General features: G+C 38.8%; 3 protein-coding genes across 3 annotated transcripts; 2 read left to right on the plus strand and 1 right to left on the minus strand.

Annotated features, from left to right (window-relative positions):
• The first annotated feature begins 1,476 nt into the window (after positions 1–1,476).
• Positions 1,477–2,774, plus strand: LOC149038738 (uncharacterized). Its single transcript, XM_089183674.1, has 2 exons — positions 1,477–2,140; positions 2,362–2,774. Exons 1-2 carry the CDS (start codon positions 1,477–1,479, stop codon positions 2,772–2,774), a joined length of 1,077 nt encoding a protein of 358 aa, XP_089039800.1.
• Positions 2,775–3,109: 335 nt separating this feature from the next.
• LOC149038739 (uncharacterized) lies at positions 3,110–3,886 on the minus strand. The gene has a single exon (XM_089184039.1). It carries the CDS (start codon positions 3,884–3,886, stop codon positions 3,110–3,112), a length of 777 nt encoding a protein of 258 aa, XP_089040165.1.
• A 1,765-nt stretch (positions 3,887–5,651) lies between these two features.
• Positions 5,652–7,127, plus strand: LOC149038740 (uncharacterized). Its single transcript, XM_089184040.1, has 2 exons — positions 5,652–5,735; positions 6,621–7,127. Exons 1-2 carry the CDS (start codon positions 5,652–5,654, stop codon positions 7,125–7,127), a joined length of 591 nt encoding a protein of 196 aa, XP_089040166.1.
• Positions 7,128–10,000: the final 2,873 nt, after the last annotated feature.

A 10,000-nucleotide genomic window follows, 5' to 3' on the forward strand; every position in this document is an offset into this window, starting at 1 on the left:
GGTAAATAGCAGGTCTTTAAATGCAGGTCACATAAAGCAAGAAGGAGCATCAGAAAGATTAAGAGCGACGGCCAGGAAATATCGACCTTGAGTGGCAAGAGTTGAAAAATGAATTTCGCTTATTTTCTGATTATAAAAAGCTACTAAAAATAGAAGAAATCTAATGTATTTCTTTTTCTTCCGGAGCGCTTTAATTCTGAGAAAACTGAGAAAAACGAATTTGACCCGCGACGATCCCGAAAGGTCCCGCAAGCAAGTGTGAAATTGATATTTTAAACTGAATTTTGGTCTTCAAGGAAAAACGATTCAAAGGATCATGACACCGAATTTTGATAGAGTGAGTGCCGTACTTTCCCAGAAACTATATGACTTATCTTTATTGTTGTTCATAAATAGCAAACAACGCGCAGGAAAGTGCTGTATTTTCAAACGTGAAAAATCCCGCAAATACCTCCTTAATTCAAATGTTTTTTTCACTATGTGGTATAATTCAGATTTTCCTTTTAACTATATCATTAGAGGGATTTAAGGTTGTCCTTGATAATATATTAGAATCAGCACGGGTTTTCTTTACAGCGCCTCACGCAAAGGTTTTGAAATGACAGTAATTCATTCAAATTTTTTACAACGACTGAGTAAACAATTCTTGTTGCGTGACCGTAACGTCAAGTGGAGTTTTTACACAGCAGGCCGGAATATACACGAAAGCGTACTGAAAACGATTCTGGTGTGAGCTTTTCTTCCTTTTTTAATGAAAAAAAGGTAATCGGCCAAAGAGAGGTTATTTTTTCTCATTGTTAAGGTGAAAGTTTTCCTTTTCAGTGTAAGATGTTTTCCCTGATAAATATCAGGATGTAATTTGATTAGCTCTCGGCTAACCTGTTTAACTTTTACTTGTTTTTTTCGCTTCCTTTGGTTTCAGAAGAATCGGAAAAGAAAGACAAAAATCATAGATGCTTTTTAAATTGACATTTTCTTCAATTGTGGGGATTCATTTTTATTATTTGTTGAAGAAATGACAGAGTTGGCTAAAACTTGAAGCAGTTTACTAGCCGTAGTAAATTGAATTAGTCAATTAAATGCAAAGAGGAAAAATTTAATTTGCGAAGTTGGAGTGAAATTATTTTGCCAGTTTTGTGTCATCATGGACGTTAAGTGCTCTTTTTTAGCTCCTTAGTCGGCGGTTCTTGCTCTTATGACCCCAGAGATAGGAGCAGATCAACTGAGGTTGGTAAGTAAACAATTCTTGAGTAAATACCTGCAAAAGAGACATCGCGGGTCATAAGTCTGCCTTGTCAATAACGAGCTTAAGATCCGAGGACGGCAGACACCTAGGACGGCAGACACCTCGGACGGCAGACTTGGTCGAGGGGGCTTGGGGAAAGGTCGCCGTTCCAATGGCGCGAAAAATAGCCTTAAGATAGCGCGCGCGACGGCTGCTGTAGTGGCTTTCCCCTTCGAAGTTTAGGAAAAGCGATGGCTACCTTTAGAAAGGCTCGTGAATTGTTGATCGCAAGTTTCGATGATGGTGACATTCCAGAAGATGAATTTTTACTGTTGTATGATGCCAACATTTCAAAGAATCTCGATTATCCTTACCAGAATTACGAAGATTTTGACCTGGAAGGACTCGGTGAAAGTGAGTGCTTGGCAGAATTTCGTTTCCGAAAAAGGGACATACCAATTCTCGCAGACGTAATGGGGCTGCCTGATTCGTATCGATGTGAACAAAGGACTGTATGCGATGGAATTGAAGGCCTTTGTCTTTTGTTAAGAAGATTAGCGTACCCTTGTAGGTACAGTGACCTAATCCATCGTTTTGGCCGCCCAGTACCAGAAATTTGTATGATCACTAATTATGTAATGGAAACTGTGTACAGCTTACATCATCACCGTCTGACAGCATGGAACCACACCTTAATGAGCCGCCCTCTACTTCAGAGATATGCTGATGCCATACAAAGGAAAGGAAGTCCCCTGCCGAATTGCTTTGGCTTCATAGATGGTACAGTAAGACCCATTTGCCGACCACAAGAAAACCAAGGAATTGTGTACAACGGACACAAAAGAGTCCACGGATTGAAATACCAATCTGTTGCATTGCCCTGTGGTATGATAGCCAACAAGTATGGGCCAGTAGGTAAAGGAAATTATTCCTTTCAAGTTTTAGCAGGAGCCCAAGTAATGGGCTCCTGGTTTTAGTCACATTAGAACCATCTGTCACGCGGTAAATCCAAACAGAATGATAAATAGGTTAAAGCAGTTTTTAGCGTGAAACATATCAAGTAGTATAAATAAAATATACATTTTTTTTTTAATTAAAGAACACAATTTTCAATCAAAATGTGCATTTTCTTCCAGAGGGCCACAAACATGATGCTGGAATGTTAGCTGATTCTGGCCTTCTGCAAGTCCTTGAACACCATGCTTTTTCGCCGACTGGTAACCCCATGGCCTTATATGGTGACCCTGCTTACCCATTAAGAGTTCACCTTGTTGTGCCATATCGTACTGCAGGTATCACTACTCAAATGGAAGAGTTTAACAAGTCAATGAGCAGTGTCCGCATTTCAGTAGAGTGGCTTTTTGGGGATGTTGTTAACTATTTTAAATTTGTTGATTTTAAGAAAACTCAAACGATATCATTGAGTGCGTTGGGAAAGATGTATATTGTATGTGCAATTTTAAGGAATGCCATGACTTGTTTGTATGGCAATTTCACATCAAATTTCTTTGACATTGACCCACCAACCCTTCAGGATTATTTTTCCTAACAATTAAAACTGTTTGTACCCTGAAATGAATTTCAATGATAAATTCATGTGAAATACACAACTAGTCAATAAGATGTAACAGTGTATGTCTGCAACCTGCCAATAAACTACTGTTTAAAGTTTTGGTATTTATTCTTTAGTATTTGTAGTCAGGTCAACTGATGTATAACAACAACTATAATTAATGTAAGAAGGGTTCAGAATCCATTTCAGAGGCTACAAGGGATAATATATCACCAGGGTGAGAGCAGAGGAGAATGGGGAGCTTCCCAAAATATGCACAGAGAATGTTCCAAAACTGCAACAGACCCTCCCCCCATATCAATCCTCTCTAATCATACAAAAACGTAGTCAAAAGGCCATAAAATTTGAACAAAACAACAGCATTTAACGCATTCAGTTACTGAATGTTTTTCTAAACGTCTCAAAATGATTTGTGACTGCTGTTGTTGCATGGCAACAAACATCTGCTGAAACTGTTGGATTTGATTCTGTTGCTGCTGGACTTGCTGGGCCATCATTTGCATCATTTCTTGATGTTGCTTTTGAGACTCATCTTGCTTTCTTCTCTCCATGTCCTCTTCAGCTTTCCATTTCTGAACTATATCATTCTTCTCACACAGATACGCCACTGTGTCCCCACCACTCTTCCTTGTGACTTTTCGCTTAGGTTGTGCATTCTCTGCATCCTCGACTTCATCACCATCCTTCCTTTTCTGTGTTGAACGCATGCTCTCCATTGCTCTATTCCGCATCTCGACAGCTTTGGCACTATCCTCTTTTTTCTTGTCAACTTCCATACTATTTTCAGCATCAGCCTCCTTTTCCAGTATTTCCTCCAAAGCTTTCTCAACATCATTCATGTCAGTCTCAATGCCACTAGCCTTTTTCTCTTCTTGTAACTTTTTCTTTAATTTTTCAATGAGTAGTGTGTAACGCTCTCTCACTGAGCACTTGTTAACTTTAAATCTTGGAATTTTCAAGGAGTTGAGATTACTGGCAATTTTTTCCCAGATCTGCCCTCTTGCGATACTTCCCTTTTTAGCTTTAAAGGGTTCTAGAGCCAGAATTTTTTGACTGAGAGAGTGGTCATGATCATCTGTCCATTCCATGTTAGATCTACATTTTAAGAAAATATAATATGGATATTTAAAAATCCTGGTGAGTCTGCTAACTAAGCTTCAATTCCAACTGCTTAGTTCAGTCCAGAACTCTCCAAAGTAAATGAGAGCAGTCTTGTTTATGTATGTTGTGGTTAAAATTTTTGTTTGCGGGTTTAAAAATGCTCAAACCACGTTAAGTTTTTGTTTCCCTTTGTCTCAGGTTATGGTAATAGATGCGAGAAAAAGGATAATAACAATAAAAACAGAATAAAGAATGAAAAATGGTTTAAAACTTTTTAAATTGACACTGGAAAAATTTGAATCACAACATGGATATGTATGCAAAACAGCATAATACAGGTATAAACTTATCATCATGATAAATGTTTAACCAATTTCCGACAGCAAATTTTTCACGCTTAATCTAGGACGTTTCTTTATGGCTGAAAAAACATCACCGAAACTGTTGATTATAAAAATGTTCTCAGATGATCCTTGTTGTTGAACTCGAGAAAAGACAAATGGAATAATATCATGGCCATCAATTTATGCACGAAGAAGTCTACGAATTTTTAATTGAAATAAAGAAATTATTAAACTTACTGGGTTGCTTTCTTTGTTGACATTGAGCCAGTACTAGTAACGAACTGTTTATGAGAAAGGCAAACGAATAAAGGCTTGGCTATTTCACAGACATCCTCTCATAACAATAAACGGTCAAAATTGCCAACAATTTTCGCTCAAAGATGTTCAAACGGTGTTATTTTGCAAAAGTTTACTCACGTTTTAGCCGCGACGGCAAAATGGCCTCCTTCACGTCACAGACAAGGCCGCTACGGCGGGAAACTTCACAACAACGGCAGCCGGAAGTAATTCTGGCTGTAACTTCACTTCCGCTTGCCGTCCCAGATGTCTGCCGTTGTCAGATCTTAAGCTCGTTAATAACTGACGTAGAACCCGAAATCGAACTTATTTTGGGAAGAGTATCTACATCCTTTTCTTCGAAGTTAGACCTTTTAGAATTAACAATTTGTCCCCGGCACCGCTTATCCCTTGGTATTGGGTGGCGTCGAGGATCGAATCTGTGCCGGTTCCTCCGCCAATCTCGAAGCACGCGGACAAGCCCAAAAAAACGCAAAGGCAGAAAGAGGACTTGGCAAAAGTGCTTGTTATTAGATATGGAAGAAACTGGGAATTTTTATTCTAGTTGGTTCAGGTATGTATACATCATTTTTCATCTTTTTCAACCAAATAGACCAGCTCTAAAATGGCGGTCCAATCTGACTCTTCAATTAAAGCACTTTGTAAGCACTTTTTTTTTTTTTTGACTTTTTCAATGATTAATTAGCCGTGACGGTCGCAAATTGAATAGCCTTTGTTTATTTACGTGTTTCATTTCCTTTCATTATTCTAACATTTTATAGTACTGATTGTAGCAGCAAAAAGGTAAATTTAGAAGCCTTCACCGGACTCCTAAAATTACAGCTTTTTAAAGCAGATTCCCTGATGGCCTATAGATAGTAACAGGAGACTCAGCCCCTAAAGGGTACCTTTATTAGGTTTCAGGTATATCAAAGGGTAGGGAATTGAAGAGTTGAAGTATATGAAGGGGCAGGAAAATCTATCATTTAAGTTTTTTAAAACAGGTTCCCTTACTTGTGTAAATTAAGACCGTAGTTGTTCAGAATAGTGATTATATCGTATCAGCAAAAACCTGCATTTTCCATCGATTCACTCAACAGGTATTTGTCGCAACTGCCGGGTTAGTCTTGACATGCAGAAAATAGGGGAGCTGCCCACAAAGCTTCGGGAGACCAAGAACCTTTCTTATGAAGAAACTGAGACCATTGAGACTTCTGTAAGTTCTGAACTGGCACTCAATGGAAATAGTGTTATTAACAGTGGCACCAAACAAGGCCCGCGGGGCGAAAAAAGATAAAATGGATAGGGACCTTATCATCACAAAGTCTGCATGAGCGGGCCCCATTTCCTTCCTGCCTTTCCTTAAAATGTAACGAATAGGGATAGAGAGCACAAATTAACCGATTTCGTAGACCTCAGACTGTGTGCTGGTATCCAAGAAAACAATGCCATATGCTTATTTTGTGCCTTCTACGTCAGTTTTTCCTGAGTCCGCAGATAATGAAGAGGTTTAATACCCCGTGTATTTTATGTCGCCCTTGCGTCTGCACACAGTTTAAATTTATTCAGCCGATTTTCTATTTTTATTCTCACCAAAATCTTGAAGCAATGGCAACAAGTTAAAGACCACATAGTCCGCGATGGTAAGCTGAGGCCAAATTGTTCTTTTAAGAATAAAGGGTTTATTTAAAAAAAACTGCATTTTTGCTTCCACTTTCCCCCACCTACACACACGCATCCCTCCACCTTATACCGCCAGGGATACGAGTTCATGTGATTTTCTTAAGGTTAAGGATACAGTGAATAACGCCCAGAAAAACGTTTCGGGTTTCCAATATACCACTCCAGGATCCTCTACCGCTCGTTTTAAAGTTCGTACTTACTTGTCATAATGAAAGGTATTTTATGTAATAAATTAGGCACTTTTTATCATAAATGAAGGCAGCAAAAAAGGTTTTATTTTTAGTCCATAATAAAGGCAACAAAGATCAGGAGGGATTATTGATTTTTGTCTAAGTGTTGGTTAACTTTGATAATTATGTACCCAATTAATTTTTTTTTAATACAGTTTACGTTATATTTATTTTGCGTCCTTGTCTAGGGCGTGATGTGTAACCTTCGAATTGCTGCAAGTACTCCTTGTTCGGTGGTAGCACATGACTTACTAGAGCAAGAAACGTCATTATATTTACCATCAACCCTCCTAGAAGAAACTGAGACAAGCGCTACAGGAATGAAGTCAGAAGAACCTATTGACCACCTTAACAGTTTCTTAAGAAGTCGAGACGTTAGTCCTATTAGGTACACCCTAAAGACACCTTGGAACGATGCCAGTGGAAGGACCAGACGACTGCATGAGTGCAAAGCCAAGCAAGCGGTTTCAGCTGTTCTTGGTGAAATAGCGCCTAATGATCCAGATCTTCTCTGGGAATCTATTATGTCCTCAAAACAAAATGAAACTGGAAATCACACTTGTTCTAGTGGTTTGGATAAAGAATTGATGTACACGCTGGCAAACTGCTACAAAAATGCAAACAAAAGGGATTCTCGCAGACAGATATTGTCCATTATGGCGGATAAGGTTAGCTTGGCAACAATTCAACAGTGAATCCCAGGCCTGACAAGTTATCGGTTTAAGGTTGCCAGGCAGCATGCTGCAGTCCATGGCAGTGGAAAACTGGTGCCTACCAATGAACAAACGAAGTCATTCATACCTGAAGCAAAATTAGCCTAGACTTTATCACAAGCTCACATGTAATTCAAGATCTTTCATTCGGAGCCAAGACAATAACATTGTCAACTAACGAGGTCATCCAAGTTCCAAATGTGGTATGGAACATGATACCTGAACGAATCGTTTGCCAGTACCAAAAATATTCTGCCGAGCATGATTTCACACCCATGAGTCGCAGTACACTGCTAAGAATTCTGCATGTTTGTTCCGCTTCGACTCGCAAGTCATTGCAAGGGTTAGATTACGTAAGCTGTTCCGGTGCGCAGGCATTTGAAGATCTTGTGAACGTTGTGCACCAGCTCGGGGAAAACGGAGTGGGTCTTACATGGGCAAAAACACTAAAGGAGGCTTTAAAGGAGGCAAAGCGGTACCTCAAGACTGATTTCGAGGTAAAATAAGAAAGTGAAAAATGGAAATAATTTTTGTTGCACGCCTGGCATAAGTGTATTTTGAATGTTACTCGACTGCCTACTACATGAGTGCTCTCTAATTGGTTACTGCTCGCGTCTAGGTAGGTGAATAAGGGTGGATTCCCACTGTCGCGTAAATTTCACGTGCATACACACGTAGCATTTAGGAGCGTAATTTAAATAGAGGCAATGTTTGAAAGGTCGCACGTAAACATAAAAGTTGAGCGAGGTTTAGCTTTTACGTTTACTCGTGGCATTCCAGACGTTCTTCTATTTTATTCACACCCTTAACCCTATTCAGACCGGGAAGGGTTTGAAGCCCTTTGCTTAAAAGTTGAATAACTTCAAAACCGCTCAAGCTTTGAGCACTAAACCCAGCAACTTTTCCTAAAAATCATCTGGGGACATTTTAAAGTCGTCTTGACTTGTACGTCAGCATTGACGTTACCATGGTAACCGAGTTTTGAGAGCCATATTTTCCAAAACTTGCTGTTTTACTCATTCAATTATACCCTTACACTGTTCTCATATGCCGTCAAGAAATGCAGTGTTAATATTGTGATTCCGTGACTGGTCGACTCCCCAATATCATGTTTAGTCACGAAACAATTTGTCACGCGGAGTCTCTGGTCGATTAAGCTTAGCGTTTCAAAATGGCTAAAATTCACCCAGTTTGGCTTTTCTATCTCACTCTTTAAGTAGAAACGCAACTTTGCAACTGTAAAACCTAGAAGGATTAAGAAAAATGAGTATTTGGGGATCAAATATCCACTTTCATGGATTTCGAAACTGGAAGTGTTTACACAATTACTGCCGACCGACCATGAAAATTCCTTAACTTTGATACCGCCTTTAAGAGATTTCATTCAATAACCCAAGCTAATTCCCAGGTATGTTTTAGATGTATGTCTAAATGTGGGATTTAACTAGAATGAAGTCAATTTGGAGTTATACCACAGTGCAATATTGCCGTCGAAAATCAATAAGAAAACGGAGTTTTTGTTATCCATAAAACCTATTTCTCATTGTTGAATAATTTCTGCTCGGTGAGTGTTGCTTTTGCTCTACAAGAATCTTCTAGTTAAAGAACAGTGATTCTGTTGAATTAAAGTGTCCAAATTTCTCCGTGCGACTTTGTTTGCGAACGAGAGGCAAGTTGATGTATGCAAATTTCACATAAATGATTAGCCAATTTTGTGACTCCGACCACAAAAACCGATATTCTAATTTTTCTAAAAAATAAAAAGCTTTTGGCGGGAACAATCCACATCAGGTATCTTATCTACCTAAAAGCTATTTATGGACAAAAAACGAAAGAAAGCGATTTTTCAACTCTTGCCACGAAATTAAGATTTTGGTCGATATTTCCTGACCATCACTCTTAATACGTCATGACGAGGGATATAAATTTCTAACAGCATTGCGTGGATCACCTTCCTATTTTGAGAAGGCTAAGAAAGATCTTTTTGCAATGATAAGACAGTTAGGTCCAGCTTCACTGTTATGTAGCTTCTCATCAGCCGAAACACGATGGATACATCTACTGAGAATACTTGGCCAAGTTGTTGATCACAAGCAATATACCGATGATGAACTAGAGAACTTGAATTGGGAGGAAAAGTGTCGACTAATACAGAGTGATCCTGTAACTTGTGCAAGGCATTTTGATCTTCAAATAAGCCAGTTTCTTAGAAACTTCCTCTTAAGCCCTGCTTCACCAGTAGGAAGTATCTCTGACTGGTTTTACAGAGTAGAATACCAACAAAGAGGTTCACCTCACATTCACATGCTTATATGGCTTAAAGATGCACCACACTTTGGTACAGATAGTGATGCAAAAGTTACTTCATATATAGAGCGCATAATTACTTGTCAATAGCCTAAGGACAATGAAGAACTACTGAAGCTTGTTGCTAGGCAAGTACACAGACACTCGCATACTTGTCGCAAGAATACTAAACGAGAATGCAGATTCAATTATCCACAGCCTCCTATGAGACAAACAGAAATTCTATATCCTCTAGACACTGATGTTGCCAAAACTGAAACAAAAAACACGAGGACACATGGAAATCAATTAAATTGTATCTAGATAATATCAAGGAGGGTGAAGATGTTTCTTTTGATGAATTATTGCTGAAGCTTAAAGTCCCAGAAGAAAACTATTTACTTGCAATACGCTCATCAATTAATACACCAACAGTCTTTTTGAAAAGAAATCCAAATGAACTGCGGATCAATAATTATAATCCTGCTTGTTTAAGTGCATGGAGAGCAAACATGGATATCCAGTATGTATTAGATGTATATGCATGTGCTGTCTACATGGTGAATTAT

This window comes from Pocillopora damicornis, chromosome 10 (assembly GCF_964200805.1).
Source record: "Pocillopora damicornis chromosome 10, jaPocDami1.2, whole genome shotgun sequence".
NCBI lineage: Eukaryota > Metazoa > Cnidaria > Anthozoa > Scleractinia > Pocilloporidae > Pocillopora > Pocillopora damicornis.

What these genes read in the sequence shown, in the direction of transcription:
- LOC149038738 (XM_089183674.1), top strand. Translation starts at nt 1,477, where the DNA reads ATGGCTACCTTTAGAAAGGCTCGTGAATTGTTGATCGCAAGTTTCGAT. An exon ending in CAACAAGTATGGGCCAGTAG is followed by an intron (nt 2,141 to 2,361) that starts GTAAAGGAAATT and finishes ATTTTCTTCCAG; the next exon opens with AGGGCCACAAACATGATGCT.
- LOC149038739 (XM_089184039.1), bottom strand. Translation starts at nt 3,886, where the DNA reads ATGGAATGGACAGATGATCATGACCACTCTCTCAGTCAAAAAATTCTG.
- LOC149038740 (XM_089184040.1), top strand. Translation starts at nt 5,652, where the DNA reads ATGCAGAAAATAGGGGAGCTGCCCACAAAGCTTCGGGAGACCAAGAAC. An exon ending in CTGAGACCATTGAGACTTCT is followed by an intron (nt 5,736 to 6,620) that starts GTAAGTTCTGAA and finishes GTCCTTGTCTAG; the next exon opens with GGCGTGATGTGTAACCTTCG.